The following is a 19,792-nucleotide window of genomic DNA, read 5'->3' as shown; positions in this document are numbered from 1 at the left end:
AGATCAAAATATTGCATGGATATATGCTGTAACTTTTCTCAAATGCATTGAAAATAAAAATTATGTAAAAAAAAACACCGGAACCAAATTCATTCCAGATAGTTGCTATCCGGATTTCACCTGCTTAAACTCAAATAGTGCGGGTTTGGCGGGGGCGTTAATTTTACCTATCATGACGTCTTCTTCGTCCGTCCCTCGGCGCCTCCCACGATGTGTTCCACATGTGTGTTGTGGGAGGCGCCGAGGGACGGCCGAAGAAGACGTCATGATTGGTAAGATTAACGCCCCTGCCCAACCCGCACAGGTGATTTGAGTTTAAGCAGGTGAAATCTGGATAGAAACTATCCAGAATGAATTAGGTTCTGGAGTTGAGCATCTCTGCATATAAATCTCGCGATGCATGAGCAGGCGTGTGCACTGGACGCATATACACTTCCAGATTGTTTTACCATGGCTCATACTGGACGTGTATACATGTCCACTTAAGGTGGCCACTAACGGTCCAATTTCTAGCGAAAAATCGTTCGAGCGATCAGAAATTGTAATCGGACGAAAAATCGTTTACTACACCGTCAACTAACCAAACATTGCTTCCTATCTATCATGACCAACAAGAAAATCCAAATTTTGGTTCGACGAAAATTCAATCCGACGATTGTTTTTATAATCGTTCATTATCGATTGTGCCCATCAACTGAGATTATTTACAACCAATCCGATCAGAATTTCTGATCGCTCAAACGATTTTTCGCTAGAAATTGGACCGTTAGTGGCCAGCTTTAGACTTCAGTGGTTAACATAATGACAAATAGTAGTATGCAGTAAATTATTTAGAATACCCACTTTGTTTCTGAAGCTGAAACCAGGATACTTAATGAAATATCCTGGTTTCAGCATCAGAAACACGCCCTTTAGCTTAGCTATGTATTGCTATATATTGCTGTATGCAGCCTTTTCAGCTTGATCGCCATTTTTGAGTTACTGCTATTTTCGGGCTATTTATTTATTTTACTGCTAACCACCCTACTAACAAAAGTGGCACCCAGACATGATCACTCGTTTCCCCGGGGCCCACGGCCTTTATCACTTTCACAGTAGTGACTGCCATAGAGAACATTGGAGGACAGGAATGGTAGCGAGGAAATGGAGGCGCTCAAAAATGTATAAAATCATTCAAAACTGGTTTCAAAACGTAATTATTTTATACAGTTAAAAAATCGAAAATGTATTTTTTTTTCTGGAGAAGTGAACATATTCACATCGTCAAGGGCCGAGTGGGGGTGGTACTTCACCACATGTGTATTTACTGGTTGCATGGGCAACCAGAAAAGTGGGAGTACCCATTTACTTTCGGTTTGATGCTCCGCCCCATCGCATCACAACGCACAAAACATCATTCATATGACCCTGCAGCAGAGTGCGCCGACAGGGTTATATGCATAGCTCCGGCCTCACACGCCTCTTGCCGCCCTTGCTCAGTGACCAGGGCCAGATTTGTACTCTTTACCGCCCAAGGCCGCTGTCACCAGTCGCCACCCCTTCAGTATAGGTAGCGAGATGACCCCTCCCCCCTTCCCTCCAGTATAATTAGCCAGATGACCCCTCCCCCTTTCCTCTAGTATAGGTAGCCGGATGATTCCCACCCCAGTATAGGTAGTCAGATGACCCCTCCCCCTTTCCCTCCAGTATAGGTAACCAGATGACCCCTCCCCCCTTTCCCTCCAGTATAGGTAGCCAGATGACTCCTTTAATCCCTACTTATCTCCCCCCCCCTTCCTCTCAGTATAGGTAGCCAGTTTGCCTTCACACTGCAGCAGCCATCAGCATCACTAATTTCTCCACTAATGTCCAGTGCAGAAGCTTCCTCTTCCTTTCTGTCTCCAAAGCTGCCCAAGTCCATAGCCGTCGGCCACAATGCAAATGTGCACAGAGAGCAAGGTGGCCGCTGCACAGCAGCAGAGTACTCTGCTAGCAGCAGAGTACCACGGTCAGGCGCTCGCCAGATCTCCCTGCATTGCAGCATGCTGCACCAGTTTAACCTGCTGCTTTGGTGCCCTTGCTCCTATGGTGCCCTAGGCCATGGCCTAGGTGGCCTTGCCCTAAATCTGGCTCTGAGTCTGACGGTAATGCATTGTTGTTCATTTTACAGAGGCTCGGTTGGCTGTTCAGGCACTTCGGGCGCAGCACGAGACCATAAGTGTCCTAGGCCCCATTGCCTTGCAAGACAAGTGTAAAAGGGACCTAAAGGTTATACGTGTCAATCAGTGATCTAAAGCAGAGAAGCAAAGGTGCTTCCAAGTCAATGGTTCTGTAGCATATAGTGGACAGTGGTGTAGCTAAAGAGCTATGGGCCCCGGTGCAAGTTTTACAATGGGCCCCCCATGCATTCTATACATAGCAGTTGATACCAAAACCTGCCAAGAACAACCACAGTATCAGAGGTGCAATAAGGGTGTGGGAAACAGTTTGTTAATAGTTACAACTATTTAAAGCATCTATAGAAGTGATTATTACCAACATAGGACCAATAGAGAGCTAATACTGTGGTTGAGGGAAGGCTCCTCGGGGCCCCTCTGGCCCAAGGGCCCCGGTACGGTCGCAACCTCTGCACCCCCTATTGCTATACCCCTGGTAGTGGAGAGAAATAAGAAAAAGACAACATGAACTTACGTTTGACATCATCCAGGGTCACACGCCTGCTGTCAGGTATGCGGACCAGCGGGTGTGTTTTGTTGACTTTATCATGCTCTTTGGATTCAGGCATTTTTCTTAAGGAAGTATTCGATGTTCTTAAAAACAAATTAACATTAATTGAGTTGGGATATGAAAGTAACAACTAACTAAAAAGAGTTAAAGCAAACCTGTGAGATCCTATGCTGAAACGTTTAGATACTTACCTCGGTAGTCTCCCGACTACCGATCCAGGCTGGGACCCTCAGAAGTTTGCGGCCACGCTCCTGTACACACAGTAGCCAGGAACCATTGCTGAGGCTCGGCTTGTCTGTTCGACCTCCTGCTACTGTGTGGGTGCGAGCTATCTGCCATCTGCACCTGTGCATTGCGTCTAAGCTCTGTCAACAATCCCTTGTTGATAGGCTTCGGGGGTTCAAACGCTGGAGCGAGGAGGAGTGGGATTGGGCAGCCTCTGGGTTATCCTTCTTCCTAGGTAAGTACACATGATTTAGTACACTTGTTTTCACTACAGGCAGGGAAGTCTAGGCTAAATTGCTACCGGGGCAAAGGTGTAAAAATTGTGCTCCCCTCCCATGGACTTGAGAACATTTTTTATGATGCGTTATTTAGCCCCCTAGTATAGGTAGCCAGGCATAGGTGCTACCAGTATAGATAGCCAGGCATAGGTGCCCCCAGTGTAGGTTAGCCAGGTATAGGTGTCCCAGTATAGATAGCCAGGCATAGGTGCCCTCAGTATAGGCACAGGTGCCCCAGTATAGGTAGCCAGGCATAGGTGCTACCAGTATAGATAGCCAGGCATAGGTGCCCCCAGTGTAGGTTAGCCAGGTATAGGTGTCCCAGTATAGATAGCCAGGCATAGGTGCCCTCAGTATAGGCACAGGTGCCCCAGTATAGGTAGCCAGGCATAGGTGCCCCCAGTATAGGTAGCCTGGCATAGGTATCCCCAGTATAGGTAGCCAGGCACAGATGCTCCCCAGTATAGATAGCCAGGCATAGGTGCCCCCAGTATAGGTAGCCAGGCATAGGTGCCCCCAGTGTAGGTTAGCCAGGTATAGGTGTCCCAGTATAGATAGCCAGGCATAGGTGCCCTCAGTATAGGCATAGGTGCCCCAGTATAGGTAGCCAGGCATAGGTGCCCCCAGTATAGGTAGCCTGGCATAGGTATCCCCAGTATAGGTAGCCAGGCGCAGATGCTCCCCAGTATAGATAGCCAGGCATAGGTGCCCCCAGTATAAGTAGCCAGGCATAGGTGCCCCCAGTATAGGTAGCCTAGCGGAAATAGTGAGAGTAAGCAAGGAGCCCAACGGCACGTGAATGTCGCTTGGAAGGAGGTGAGTTGTCTCTACAGGTTTCCCAGCCCAATAACACTTCAGTGGAGGAGGGAGCATGGACCGGCGGAGCCAGGGAGAGGGAGAAGTCAGGCCCCCTTCCACGTGGCTGAAGCTCCCCCTCCATCCCTGCGCACCTCCCCTCCTACAAGTACACTCTAAAGCAAAATAAAATCGAATCCTATACTGTACACCGAGGGCCAGTTCTAGATAAAATTGGGCCCTGGGCAAAAGTTAACATGGGGCTTCTCTGACTCTGGCACAATAAATAGAACACTGTTTTATATAAATTATGCATTAAAAAGTTTTTTTCTGCAAAACAAAAACATTACGGTACGTCATAACATTTCCCATAGTATTTGTAGTTAGGGCATCAAGCAATAAAGGACTACCATGATAAAGTATTTGTTTTCATTTCCAAGCGTCAAAGCTTCCCGTAAAAGCCCGGCGAGACCATGGAGTGGTTGGCTAGCAATGACCTCATGGTCACCCCAGATGATTATGTGAACTGGCTCTCCGTAGCCAATGAGGGCTTGGTTCTCACTAGGTTTGCTGCCGCATTGTTTCCCAGAGTAGGAGGCCGCAAACTGAAACAGGTTGGACTGGGCCCGTGCTTTCCTGTTCACGCTTGTCTGATTTAACATATCCAGTCGTGTCTGTTGAAGTATACCTGACATGTTTTGGACAATGAATGTGTAGTCCAGTGTTCTCCCCAGGCTTGTTTAGCCGGGTGCTCCAGACTGCTAATTTTGGTGAGCACCCGGCTGTTATCGGCTTGCCTCCTCATCCTCCACCTAAGCTGTAAGCAGAATTGCACTGGCCACATCGCGCCCCACCCGGCTACTTTTTCATGCCACCCAGCTGGAAAAAAATTCTGGGAAGAACACTAGTCATTTATGCCACAGAATAGCACACATCTGCCCCCAAGTGTAGCAGACACTGCAACAGTCCCCAGTGGAATTCATAACAATTGTACCCACAAAAACACCTGATCTGGAGTATAACAGAAAAGGAATGTTAGTAGTTGGGGCTCCTCCACACCGCTAGGCCCCACTGCAGTCGCAAGGCCTGCTCCCCCCTAGTTATGCTCCTGCCTGGATCAATACATTCATAATAAGCTCACAGCCATTCCTAGGCACAGCAGCCCTTCTGGCATCTGCCGGTGTAGCCAGACCATTATTTTTGGCCTGAGCCTGGAAATCGCTGTGCACTGCATCATCCCGAGAGATGGGCAAGTGAAAAAAGGTCATTTGTGGTCTGGCATTCATCATCACGGCAGGCTAAGCTGCTGCAAATATAACACATATGAGAGCAGGACTGCCAAGATGCTATCGTATTATAGATTCTTCACTGTTCCCGTCACTACGGCAGAATAGGAGAGTGGAAAATATAAGCCAGAGAGCGGCTCATGTGTTCCAGCAGATGGTTTGATATGCAAAATATAAATGTGGTACACAGATAATAGTTCTGTTGTTCAGCCCGTATCGGGTAAAACATTTCACCACTTCATTTGGAAGTGAAAATGCCGTTCATTGATGTCTAAAAAATACTCTCCAGTTTATGAGCTAGTTAACTACCAGTATTGCATTGCTTGCTGTTGTAAACAAGAACAGCAGAACTTCAAATATGGCCAGGCCAGTTTGAAATTCAACATCATGGTGTTTTCATTAGATATTGGAAGACAAGTGTAAACAGCTGCTATACACAAGTGCTGTATTATGCTGCTTCAATATCTCAGTATCTGTTGACTCTCATACTACGTGGAGGCAGTGATGTAGGGATCACCATAGCACCCATAGCAGATGCTATGGGTCCCCTAGCCAAGGGAAGCCCAGTGGCAATGGCTAGTAGTGATAATGGGGTCCTCAGTGGGCCCTATGAGGAGCAGAGTAATGCAAGCAGAGCAAAGGAGAGAGGTTATCAATACTGGAGCTACCTAATGGGGGGGGGGGGGGGGGGGGTTGGCTACCTATATTGGGGGCAGAGCAAAGGAGAGAAGTTATCTATACTGGGGCTACCTAATATTGGGTGCTCCTTTGGCTACCTATACTGGGGGACTATAACTGGAAGACCCTCTGACTATCCATACTGGGGGGCTATCCAATACTTGGGGCCCCTCTAGCTACCTATACTGGAAGACTAGATTTATTTATTATTTATTACTAGAGGCCCCTCTGACCATACGGGGTGCTACCTAATACTGGGGGTACCTCTGGCTAACTTTAGTGGGGAGCACTTCTGGCAACCTACACTAGGGTAACTACCTAATACTGGGAGTACCATTTGCTACTAATACTGGGGGGCTTGCCTAATTCTGAGGGGTAACTCTGGCTACCTAAAACTGGTTTGTGTGGGAGGGCACAAAGGTGTCATCATTTTTTGTGTGTGGGGGGGGGGGGCAACCAATATTTTGCTGTGGGGCTCCTGCGTGGAGGTGGTAACATTATGATTGGCCAATTATAATTTAAAGGGTGTACCATGCTTAACCTTGTTTTGAAACACACAGAGACACACAGACACACACAGACACGCACACACACACACACACTTTCTCTCTCTCTCTCAGTTCATAGTATACGAAAACTGTTGACCCTCATATTTTATGGAAGTGGTATGAGGACCAATATTTTGCTGTGGGGCCCCTGCGTGGAGGTGGTAACATTATGATTGGCCTATCATAATTTAAAGTGTGTACCATGCTTAAAGAAAACCTGTACTGAAAATAAAAGTCAAAATAAGCATACACAAGTCATACTTACCTTCCATGTAGTCTACTCCTCAGTGTCTTTCTCCTGTCCCGCATCCTGTTTGTTCACTGCGATCAAGGGAATTTTCCGTCCTCCATTTTTAAAATAGCCATTACCCATAACAGCTTTCTGGTCAGCACACAGTTAAACTGTAACATCGCCCACTTGAGCCATAGGGAAACATGGACATTACCTGGTACATCCGTTTTCCTCTCAGCTATAACTGACAGCAACTGATATTTTACTGACAGCAACTGATATATTTCAGATCTGACAAAATATTGTCAGAACTGGAAGGGATCATTGTCAGAAGAAAATGGTGAGCTTCTGAGAGGAACTGATGGCAAGGTAACTATGTAACGTTCATTTGAAGTTACCTCATGTGTTTATTTTAAATATTTTTACTCAGTACAGGTTCTCTTTAACCTTGTTTTGAAACACACAGAGACACACACAGACACACACACACACACAGACACACACACACACACACACACACACACAGACACACAGACACACACACACACACAGACACACACACACACACACACACACACAGACACACACAGACACACACAGACACACACACACACACACACACACACACACAGACACACACACACACACTTTCTCTCTCTCTCAGTTCATAGTATACGAAAACTGTTGACCCTCATATTTTATGGAAGTAGTATGAGGATCAATAGCTATTAAATACAATGAGCAGATAGTGTAGGTAAACCCCTTCAATTTTGATTGGCCAGTGAGTGGACCATTTTTCCCCACCTCCATGTAGTACGAGGGTAAACTCTCATACTACATGTAGGTGGTAAAATTGGCCATTGAAATATGGATGTGTGTACGCACCCTTAAAAGCCTGCTACCCACCTTCAATGTTACCTCCTACATGTAGTATGAGAGCTTATCTACACAATCTGCTCATAGTATTTAAAATCTGCTGGCCTTCATACTACATGGAGGAGGTAAAATATGTCAGCAATGCTGGGATCTCCAAACCTGGTACCCACCTAGCCGCTCATAGCCCTACTCTGTCTATGCAACTGTAAGTGCTTTTCATTTTTGAATTTTCTTACAACAACGATTCCTTCCAGTTGTGACAAGACTTTTTCAGAACTGAAATATATCAGTTGCTGTCGGTTATATATCAGTTGCTGTCAGTTATAAGTGAAAGGACAACTAATGTACAAGGTAATGTTCATGTTTTCCTATGGCTCAAGTACTACAGTTTAACAGTGTGCTGTCCTGGAAGCTGTTGTGGGGTCATCACCATTTTTAAAATGGAAAACTGAGAATTCAGTTGATTACAGTGGACAAACAAGACACAGGAGAGGAGAAAGAAATTGATGAGTAGAGTACACAGGAGGTAAGTATGATGTGTGTATGTTTATTTTGACTTTTCATTTTCATTTAGAATACACAGGAGGTAAGTATGACGTGTGTATGTTTATTTTGACTTTTCATTTTCATTTAGAATACACAGGAGGTAAGTATGACGTGTGTATGTTTATTTTGACTTTTCATTTTCAGTTCAGGTTTGCTTTAATAACACCAGAAACAAGCCTGCAGCTAATCTTGTCAGATCTGACAACAATGTCAGAAACACCTGATCTGCTGCATGCTTGTTCAGGGTCTATAGTTAAAAGTATTAGAGGCAGAGGATCAGCAGGATAGCCAGGCAACTGGTAATGGCAGCCTCAATATCCCTCTCCCTTCAGTTGTCCTTTAACAATGCCAGTGGGGGCTTTTTGGCTGGGATAGCCATCATGTTTATATATAATGTTATCCCTACCTAGAAAACTCCAGCGTCTTGGTGTCTTCCCTCCAGTACCAGTGCCCTGGCGTGGGTCTTGCGATCTGAAGAAAAAAACTGTTATATAGGTTCTATAATTGAAATGTAGAGATGAATTGCATTTATTAGACAGATAGAATAGCTGGTTTCACTCGGGTTGTAAAAGGGTTAAGTCCTCTTTGAAACTGTGGATTAAGAGTACATGAAGTAATGATATATGAGTTTCTAAGCAAATAAAATAGCATAAGTAATCTGTGTTTATTGAAAGTTAAACATTACAGTACTGGCTTATCAGATACTTAGAAATATGTATTACAGACTTAGTGTTACTAGAATGAATTGCAGTGATTTGGCAATACCTACTTACCAGTTCCATGGTTTATTGCAGGACTACAGCCATGTCAGGTTACTGTTTACAGTGAGGATTCCTAGGCAACCAGCCATTGTTGACACCCCCGGCAGGCAGTGATTGGCAGAAGGGGTGTAACCCACTGTGCAGAGTGAGAGGAATATGAAAGCAGAGGATGTGAGGAGAGACAGGTTTTGGAATGATCAGGGACTGCAGCTGCAAATCTGAGTGTTTGATGAAGTGAAAATACAGTAGAGAAGCAAAAATATTCTATCAGAAAATTTTGATAAAATGCAAATTCTGGTTTAACAGAAATTTGCAGGACATAGGCTCCTCACACACTACATGCAATGCAATCTGTCGCAATGCACAATATCATCGCAACACAACGCGATACAATGATATTCCTATGGAGCTTGCGCATTGATTGCGTGTGGTGGGTTCTGGCAGGAAAACACACTACATGCAGTGTGTTTATAGGGTAACATGCACGTTTACAGTGGTAGTGAAGCTTACTTTCAGTGGTACTATATGCATTAGTAACTTGCACAGTGTTGTAAGGATTTGCGCATGGAAATCCTTATCAAGACAAAACAGGAATAAGAGATCACTTGTAAGGAAATACTGAGGTCTGCACAGATTGGATATAAAGGTGAATAAACGTGTTTATTTACAGAAATGCAAATTAACATGTACACACACACACAAACAATATGCATGCAATCGTACAATATAACAACAGTGCACCGATATCACCCTGACTAACTAACCAATGTTTACAACAAATATGCAAAGACACGGATCACACAATATATACAATAGCAGCACACAGGAACACGGATCACACAATATATTGTGAGAGAAATGCTGGATTAGACGTGGAAGGTGTGTATATTTCTCCCAGATTTCTCTCTTATATACTGTATGTTAAATAGGAACTTCAGCCTAAACAAACATACTGTCATTAAGTTACATTAGTTATGTTAATTAAAATAGATAGGTAATATAATCTCTTACCCACCCTGTTTTAAAAGAACAGGCAAATGTTTGATTTCATGAGAGCAGCTCATCTTTCTGGTTAAAAGGAGGTGACAGGGAGCATGAGACACAGTTCCAACTGTCCTGTGTGCTGATCACCCCTCCCAGTTGCTAGGCAACGTGAATAACAACATAGGATATCATGCTTTGCACAGCATCAGGGAAAAAAAGCCTGGGCAGTTTTCTTTGATGGGGCGGAGCTTAGCTAAAAATGCAGCTAAAAATGAGACTTCTATAAGAAAAGCAAAGTTCTGATGCTGTGAAACTGTTAAAGAAACACAAAGCCTTTTCAGTGCTGCTGAGTAGATTTTTAGTCTGGAGGTTCACTTTAAGCTCCAGGGCAAGTATTTCAGCAGTGAAAGGGTGTTCTTTCACTGCATTTGGCTTTTTGGAAAAGTGGGTAAAAGGGGCCTTGGAGTGAATGGAAGTGAGCGGGTGGGACTTCCATTCACCAGGCTATCCAGGCTTAAGAGCAGTAAGGAGAGAGCCAAACACAGTGAGTAACCCAAACTTAAAGATAATCTGTACTCTAAAAAGCATACCATTCTATTCATTATGTTCTCCTGGCTTGTAATTAACAGTTTTAGGCAGTGTTTACAAACAAACTAACCAGCTTGTGATAGGCTCACATAAGCAGAGTGTGTGAGTCATACAGAGCCTGCAGGGGGCCTGCAGAGGGTGTGTACCGCTTCTATCCAATCACAAGCAGCCCTGCACATTCCACACATGCAAGCCTTAGCCCGACAGACACGACAGAGGAAAAGAGATAAGAATTATTACAGAGACGGTGCAATTAGGAAAGGCTGCAGCAAGCCAGAGCACATTAGAACAGGCAAAAGAACTTATAGGATAGAAGAACTAAGGCTGAAAATTTTGTTACAGAGTCTCTTTAAACATACTGTTTGTTTTGTAGAGCTGGATGCTAGATCCTCTCTATTGCATAGAGAGGGAATCTATGTATGTTAGTTAGAGCCCACAGGCTAGGGGTTTTTTTTTGTATTTTTTGTTTTTTTTTGTTGTACTCCTGTGTTTTGGAAACGTAAATAAAGCTAATGCAATCAGCTTACAACTTGGTCTGCTGACTGAACTGTTGTTTCTGAGACCAAACTGGTCCCTGCAATCTGCCTAAACTCCCTGAGACTGCACCGTTTGGACTAGTTCCCTTACAATATACACACTGCAACAGCAATAATAATGCAATATATACAGACACGTATCAGCAGAATCAGCACACAGGAGAATTGTCATACAGGCCAGGATCTTTGATCAGAATATCAGAAGTATACAGACAGTTGGCAAGAGAGTAATCAGACAAAGCAGGGGGTCGATACCGGGAGATCAATGCAAAATACAGGAGGCAAGGAGCTAGGAACAAGGATGGGTGACCAGAGCACAAGGCCTACAGCACAAAATGGTCTAGCAATGTTCCTTTGTCAGAAGCAGCCTTAAAGGAGTCATCAGGCAAACAGTCCTAGGTAAAACAAGCATGGGCTATGTGTCACTCACGGGGATCTTACTGGCCAGAATTGTGGGGAATGTAACGGCTTTGGGGGGAAACAGAGGTGGCGATCCAGTAAGCATTTACTGGAAGAACAGCTGCAGGTAGGCAGTTTTAATGGTATTGAATTTGCCTGATGACTCCTTTAAATACTGCACAATGGTCAGGTGACTGTTGACAGAGTTCCACACAGGAGGTGAGACCTCTGCTGGTGGACAGCGGAAGTTCCTGTAAAGTCCACAAAGCTGCCACCAGCAGGAATTCAGGCAACAAGCAGCATGACAAGTGTGCAAGGAGCCTAAAGCCTGGTATACACTTTCAATTATGATTGGCCAATCAGTGACCAATTTTACCACCTCCATGTAGTCAGAGGCGGGACAACGTCCTCCAGCACCCAAGGCTGAGACACCAAAGTGCGCCCCTCCTTCCCTCCCACCCCAGCCGTCACATACTGATTGCTATAAGACCAAGAGGTGCCACAGGGCCCACAACCTCCCCAACACCTTAATATCTAGTTATCTGGCTTGCGGTCACTGTTATGTATCCCCTTTTCTTATTTCTTTCTGCTTCAAACACAATTAGGAATGACAGCTGAATGAATTGTGTGCCCCCTCTTACACTGCGCCCTGAGGCTGGAGCCTCTCCAGCCTATGCCTCGGCCCGGCCCTGCATGTAGTATGAGGGTTTACCTACACAATCTGCTCATAGTATTCAGTATCTGTTGACCCTATCATATTTGAAAGTGGGTACCAGGCTTCAGGTCTGGTTCTCACGGGCTTTTGCTGCAAGCAAGCAGAAAAAGGTTTGGCATCAGTTCCCGCTGTTCTGTTGTCATGTTGCATTCTGAGCTCCGTGGGGGGGGGGGGGGGAGAATGGAACTGCCATTCGCGTATTTGCTGGAAAAGCAACAGTAAAGGCACCGAGATGAACGCTACTATTTATCTCAATGCGGATGTCAGTTGATCCCAGCAGTAAACGATGTCCCAGAACACCAGCAGTCACCTGTGTGAACCATGCCTAAATCAGGGGAATCTGTGTTCCCTGCCTGCGGTGCTCGCTGTGCTAATTTCTGGAGGGGGAATCACTGAATGGGTGCCCGAGGTAAGGGAGGGGGGAGTTGGACCCCTACCTAAACTGGGGAGGGGGCTGCCTAATACTGGGGGCACACCTGACTACCAAAAATGGGGAGGGGACTGCCTGAAACTGGGGGCACACTTGGCTACTGAAACTAAGGAGGGGCTGCATAACACCTGCGGCACACCTGGCTACTTATACTAAGGAGGGGGCTGCCTAATTCTTGGGCACAACTGGCCATCTATACTAGGAGAGAAGGCTACCTAATTCTTGAGCCACACATGGCTACCTATAATGGGGAGGAAGATCATTGGCTACCTGAACTGGGGGCCAAACTAAGACTAGGGGTGCATTTGGCTTTCAGTACTGGGGGGGGGGGGGGGGAGGCAAGTTGGCTACCTTTACTGGTCTGCCCCCTGTCAAATTTAAGAAACCTTTGTGGCCCACAAGTCAAGTATTTTGCCCACCCCTGCTCTAAGTGCATAAGGCGATAGTCCTTCTAGGCTGTGCATGTTAAATGATGGAACAATACTTGGATTTATTTAAAAATGTCTGGAGGATAGAAAATATTTACTAAAACGAACTTTGGCAGAGTGACTCTGAGGCTGATAATTCGGTGCTACTTACCATCAACAACTGAGGTGTCATGAGTGGTCTGCTCGTGTCTGTGCATGCATGGAAGCTGGATGCTGGGTTACTGTGGCATTATAAACTGTAATCATCAGAGCCGGATTAAGGCTAAATGGGTCCCCAAGCAAAGTAACTGATTTGGCCCCCCCCCCCCCCCCCCCCCCTCATCATGTCGTAATAGAATCAGAAGATGCAGCTGCACAGCAACATGCCGCACACACCGGGGCAGCCGAGCTACTGGTTGCTATGGGCAACAGCGCGCTTTCCTCTGTGGGTGCACAATGCAGGGAATAGCAGCGGCAAAATGCAGAGTGAGAGATGAATGGCTGGGACATTTGCACTCAGGGGCTGGGGCACCCCTGTGAAGAGGGCGCCAGATATCACAGCAGCAGCACTTTCCCCCTGCATCTCCAGCCTGGCAATAGCAGAAAGCTCTGGACACCGCCAAACCGGAAGCCGTTCCCCAGACAGAATTACATAACCACCCCCACCACCGAACAACCGATTTCCTCCCAAACTAGACAGCCACCATGCAGCCTCCATCCCAGTGAATACGATAGTCCAGCAGAGAAGGCAGCCGCAGCGGGGGAGAATGACAGCACCAGATGACTCACTTTCACCTATTGCGATCCAAGCAATAGAGGTCCCGTCATCCGGAGCCCATGTGTCTCCTCTAGAGTGCTGCCGCTCTGTTACTACTACTATTACTACTTCCTACTTCCTGTCTGATCTGAGAATCAGAAAGTTTAGAGCGAGCGGCTGCACTGTAGAAGATACAGATGGGTTTCAGATGACGGGATCTCTATCGCTTGGATCATGGATAGGTGAATGAGCGTTTGCCATCTGCTGCTATCATTCTTGCTGCAGCTCTGGTTCTCTGTGGGAAGGGAGGGAGGAGTGGGCAGTGGCAGAGCGCACAGTAGCAGGAGGGGGACCTAGGAGGAGAGCCTGGCTCTGAAGACAATCAGCAGCGCACGGCATCATTTGACAAGACAAGACAAATAACATTTATATCGTGCTTTCCTCCTGGCAGACTCAAATTGCCAGAGCTGCAGCCACTAGGACGCGCCCTATAGGCAGTAGCAGTGTTAGAGAGACTTGCCTAAGGTCTCCTACTGAATAGGTGCTGGCTTACTGAACAGGCAGAGCCGAGATTCGAACCCTGGTCTCCTGTGTCAGAGTCAGAGCCCTTAAAGGGACTCCGAGCAGTGCCTGTGGGTATGCCTTTAAGCATACCCACAACTAATTAATTACATCCTCACACCTACCAGCATGATGTTTGTAATTATATCCACCTGGCTTCCTTATATTTCATTGCATTGTGCTGAATCGAGCTGCCGACTTTGGAGAAAAGTCGTCCTATGTAATACAATGTAACTACGGAAAGATGCATATAATTTTGAAGCTCTCTTTCTTCTCTTTCCAATGATAGATAAACTGCCACCCTACACCTTTTAGTTTTCGCTATTTTCGCGATCAAAATTGCTGCGGCCGCAATTTTGATCGCGAAAATAGTGAAAACTAAAAGGCATAGGGCGGCGGTTTATATATCATTGGAAAGAGGATAAAGAGAGCTTTAAAATGATATGCATCTTTCCATAGTTACTGCACTGCTCAGAGTCCCTTTAACCATTATACCATCCAGCCTCCGCTGACAGGATGGCGAGGGCTAGTTTAGGTGCTGATGGGGCACCTTTGACTCTGAATGGGGCCCCCAAGCAACTGCTTTTGTTGCCTGGTCAGTAATCCGGCCCTGGTAATCATACACAATGACGCCTCCCCTTAACCATCATTAACCACAAAACTCTACTGATGCATAGGCTTTTCTGCTGACATCATCTGATGCCTTAGACTTTATGGGTACAGTTGGCAGCTGGTTTGTCTTGTTTTGTGGTCATATGTGTGAAACTCTTCCTTCATTCTCCTGTGCTGTTACATGTGCAATGCTGCGCTATGCTTTTTTCTTCTTTTTAATGATTTCCAGTAAAATGTCTCCAATGTATATCAATGTTGACACTACAATGCTTACATTGCTGCTATACATGGGTTGATGTTAAAGTGGACCTCCAAAGTAAATAAGAAAATCTGGCAGCCTGCAAGTAAAATAAAGTTATATTTACCCGAGAAGCCTTGTCCTGCGATGCCGTCCCTATGTCCCTGCATCACCCGACTTCAGGCACCTAGCCCCGACTTCCTGCTTGGTTGGTAGCCAGACAGGGAACATCGTGTACCGAAGGTCACAGAGGCGCTTGGCCCAGCTACAGACCTGCACTGTACCTATTCCTACCTATTGCCTGATGAAGCGGGGTCATACCTGCGAAACGCGTTGCATTTTCCCCTGGAGTATGTAAATAAATTTGTTCTGCTAAACATTGTTGGCATATCTTGTGTTTGTTTGGAGGAAGAGTTAAGTCCACCACTGCCTCCACAAATTTTAAACTTTTTAGACAGTTTTACTCTTCTGGCGCCTCTGTATCCCTGTTACATTGTTCTAAGTCCACCCTTGGTGGAGGGGTGTCATCCCCTTTTTCCTAATCTACGGAGAGCGACTTCTTAATCCTGGGTGGGCTCAGGTCTAATCTCCCCACCTGCTGTTACAGTGTTTGCCTTTGAGGTAACAACTTTATCCCATATTACCAGTACATACTGCACTATATTTGGCTCTTGGTGTCCCTATCTTTATTCCCTGAAGGTCTGTTTTTGGCAGTGCAATGCAGTTTGCAGTGTGAAACCGGCCTCAATGAAAGCTGTTTTCTGATTGGCTTATCTAAATAACTGTTCCACTTTTGCTCCAGTTTTCCTTGCGCCTGCGTCCTCAGAGGAATGCTAATATGCTGGAGGTTAGTGAGAGAGAAGGCCCTCAATACACCGATTTTATTTTCAGGATTCCATCACAGCTCATTAAACCTTTAACAGCAATATAAATATGTCCAAAAACATTACCTCCAGCTGCAATCTGAGCAGTTCTCAGAATTCTGTGCTGGCCGCTATTCTGATGGTCTGCTTCTTATTTTATGTGCATTGTTTGGCAGAGAAGGAGACTCCAGGCTGAAGAAGCCTGAAGGAAGGGCTGTTACGTCAAATTCTTCTGCGTTCCTGTCAAGGTTACAAACACTTCAAGTGATAAAAGTCAATCACAATGAATTTTAAAGAGGAACGCCAATAAAAATAATGTAATGAACAAAAGTGCTTAATTTTTACAGTAATTATGTATAAATGATTTAGTCAGTGTTTGTCCATTGTAAAATCTTTCCTCTCCATGTTTTACATGTGGACATTTATCACATGGTGACATTTTTACTACTGGGAGGTGATGTCAGTGGAAGGAGATGATGCTTGCTTTTTTGGCAGTTGGAAACAGCTGTTATTTTCCACAATGCAACAAGGCTCCCACAGTGCGATGTCAGCACCATGGTCCTGACATCGCACTGTGGGAGGGGTTTTATCACAATATCAGCCATACAGAGCCCCCTGATGATCCTTTTGAGAAAAGGTAAAGATTTCTCGTGGGAAATGGGGTATCAGCTACTGATTGGGATGAAGTTCAATCCTTGGTTACAGTTTCTCTTTAAACTGACCCTGTGCCTAAATCCAGTGAAGTAAACCTGTAACAATGTAAAGGGCTGCCATCGTATGACTGCTTCATGTCAGATTTCAGTACAATTTTTTCTGTGCTCCAAAGTTGCCTTTTTTCATGTGTAAGGTGTCAAGATTCAGGCCATAGTCCGAAGTAGTTCCCAGGGGGCGTAACTAGGGGGGGGGAGCATCCCAGGGGGCCCAGAGGTGTGGGGGCTCCATCTACTAACCTTCCCTTTCTCTGATACTCCAGATCAGGTGTTTTTGTGGCTACATGTTATGGGTGTGAAGATCCTGACGGTCACACTTGTCTTATGGGCCTTGTAAGATGGGTCCCCAGGCTAAGAAGAGCCCCCGGGCTGGGAGGATCACCAAAAAGAATCAAACGAAGGGTTGTGAACATTAAAGGGCCCTGTCAACATTTGCAGAGGAGCCCCTTGGATTGTAGTTACGCCCCTGGTTGTGCCCACCCCTTCCTGCCTTGCTTAAGTATGGTACACACTTTCAATCATGATTAGCCAATCACTGACTCATTGTACCACCTCCACATAATGTGAGGGTCAACAGATATTGCATACTATAAGCAGACTTTGTAGGTAATCCCTTATACTACATGGAGGTGGTAAAATTGGTCAGTGATTGGCCAATCATAACTGAAAGTGTGTACCAGGCTTTAGCTGCTCCTATTGGACAGAGTTCATCCCCTCAAGTCATGTGATCTCAGTGACAGGATACAGTGGGTTGCAAAAGTATCCGGCCCCCTTGAAGTTTTCCACATTTTGTCATATTACTGCCACAAACATGAATCAAGTTTATTGGAATTCCGCGTGAAAGACCAATACAAAGCGGGTTACACGTGAGAAGTGGAACGAAAATCATACATGATTCCAAACATGTTTTACAAATAAATAACTGCAAAGTGGGGTGTGCATAATTATTCGGCCCCTTTTGGTCTGAGTGCAGTCAGTTGCCCATAGACATTGCCTGATGAGTGCTAATGACTAAATAGAGTGCACCTATGTGTAATCTAATGTCAGTACAAATACAGCTGCTCTGTGACGGCCTCAGAGGTTGTCTAAGAGAATATTGGGAGCAACAACACCATGAAGTCCAAAGAACACACCAGACAGGTCAGGGGTAAAGTTATTGAGAGATTTAAAGCAGGCTTAGGCTACAAAAAGATTTCCAAAGCCTTGAACTTCCCACGGAGCAGTGTTCAAGCGATCATTCAGAAATGGAAGGAGTATGGCACAACTGTAAACCTACCAAGACAAGGCCGTCCACCTAAACTCACAGGCCGAACAAGGAGAGCGCTGATCAAAAAAGGAAAGAGGCCCATGGTGACTCTGGACGAGCTGCAGAGATCTACAGCTCAGGTGGGGGAACCTGTCCATAGGACAACTATTAGTCGTGCACTCAGGGGCGTAGCAATAGGGGTTGCAGAGGTTGCGACCACATCAGGGCCCTTGGGCCAGAGGGGCCCCGAAGGGCCCTCCCTCAACTACAGTATTAGCTCTCTATTGGTCCTGTGCTCATAATAATCACTTCTATATATGCTTTGAATGATAATAATCATTAACAAAGTGCTCCCCATTCCCATCTTGCACCTCTGACACTGTAGTTGCCATTGGCAGGTGCCTTATCAATTGTTATGTATAGAGTGCTTGGGGGGCCCCAATGTAAATCTTGCATCGGGGCCCACAGCTCCTTAGCTACGCCACTGCGTGCACTGCACAAAGTTGTCCTTTATGGAAGAGTGGCAAGAAGAAAGCCATTGTTAACAGAAAAGCATGAGAAGTCCCTTTTGCCGTTTGCCACAGGCCATGTGGGGGACACAGCAACCATGTGGAAGAAGGTGCTCTGGTCAGATGAGAACAAAATGGAACTTTTTGGCCAAAATGCAAAACACTATGTGTGGCGGAAAACTAACACTGCACATCACTCTGAACGCACCATCCCCACTGTCAAATATGGTGGCGGCAGCATCATGCTCTGGGGTTGCTTCTCTTCAGCAGGCACAGGGAAGCTGGTCAGAGTTGATGGGAAGATGGATGGAGCCAAATACAGTGCAATCTTGGAAGAAAACCTCTTGGAGTGTGCAAAAGACTTGAGACTGGGGCAGATGTTCACCTTCCAGCAGGACAAAAACCCTAAACATAAAGCCAGGGCAACAATGGAATGGTTTAAAACAAAACATATCCATGTGTTAGAATGGCCCAGTCAAAGTCCAGATCTAAATCCAATCGAGAATCTGTGGCAAGATCTGAAAACTGCTGTTCACAAATGCTGTCCATGTAATCTGATGAGCTGAAGCTGTTTTGCAAAGAAGAATGGGCAAGGATTTCAGTCTCTAGATGTGCAAAGCTGGTAGAGACATTCCCTGAAAGACTGGCAGCTGTAATTGCATCAAAAGGTGGTTCTACAAAGTATTGACTCAGGGGGCTGAATAATTACGCACACCCCACCTTGCAGTTATTTATTTTAAAAAAATGTTTGGAATCATGTATGATTTTCGTGCCACTTCTCACATGTACACCACTTTGTATTGGTCTTTCACGTGGAATTCCAATAAAATTGATTCATGTTTGTGGCAGTAATGTGACAAAATGTGGAAAACTTCAAGGGGGCCGAATACTTTTGCAACCCACTGTAAGTGAACATCAATCTTCAGTTAGCCTAGAACAGCTTTCCCTGTGAGAGAGATAAAACTGCAGACCAGGACCTCGTGTGGGAAGCGACTGTTGCAACCAGTCACATTTCTCATTTCAATTGCAAATAAGCACTGTATAATATTGGAAGTAAATTAAACATTTCAGCGGAACCACGAGGAAGGCAAAATCAGGTCACAGAGCCACCGTCTTCTTGTTCCTCCGTGATTGTCAACCATTGAATCTGTACGTGCATACCACTTAAAGTACCCCTGACCTGGTTCCAGATACTTTTAATACATTTTGCTCCTGGTGCTGTGTGGCCCCCATTCTGACAACAAATAGGTGCGGGGAGGACATGGCAGGTCTTCCTCCCCTCTGCCCGTCCTTAGCCCCACCTCCT

The 19,792-nt window shown here is 45.6% G+C and overlaps 1 protein-coding gene across 3 annotated transcripts in view; it reads right to left on the bottom strand.

Annotated features, from left to right (window-relative positions):
• PPP1R36 (protein phosphatase 1 regulatory subunit 36) overlaps window positions 1-9,067 on the bottom strand; it is a 54,430-nt gene extending 45,363 nt beyond the window's left edge. Inside the window, exons 1-3 of one of the 3 annotated variants that reach the window (XM_068252068.1) lie at window positions 8,940-9,067; window positions 8,577-8,641; window positions 2,671-2,789 (exon numbers count right to left, since the gene is read on the bottom strand). In XM_068252068.1, coding sequence (XP_068108169.1) covers window positions 2,671-2,764 — 94 coding nt within the window. In that variant the 5' untranslated portion in view covers window positions 2,765-2,789; window positions 8,577-8,641; window positions 8,940-9,067. Of the gene's footprint in view, window positions 1-2,670; window positions 2,790-8,576; window positions 8,655-8,939 lie in introns of all 3 variants that reach the window. The other 2 variants (XM_068252067.1, XM_068252066.1) reach the window with 2 other exon arrangements.
• Window positions 9,068-19,792: the final 10,725 nt, after the last annotated feature.

Source organism: Hyperolius riggenbachi, chromosome 9 (genome assembly GCF_040937935.1).
Source record: "Hyperolius riggenbachi isolate aHypRig1 chromosome 9, aHypRig1.pri, whole genome shotgun sequence".
Lineage (NCBI taxonomy): Eukaryota > Metazoa > Chordata > Amphibia > Anura > Hyperoliidae > Hyperolius > Hyperolius riggenbachi.
This window is presented reverse-complemented; position numbering and strand designations above follow the sequence as displayed.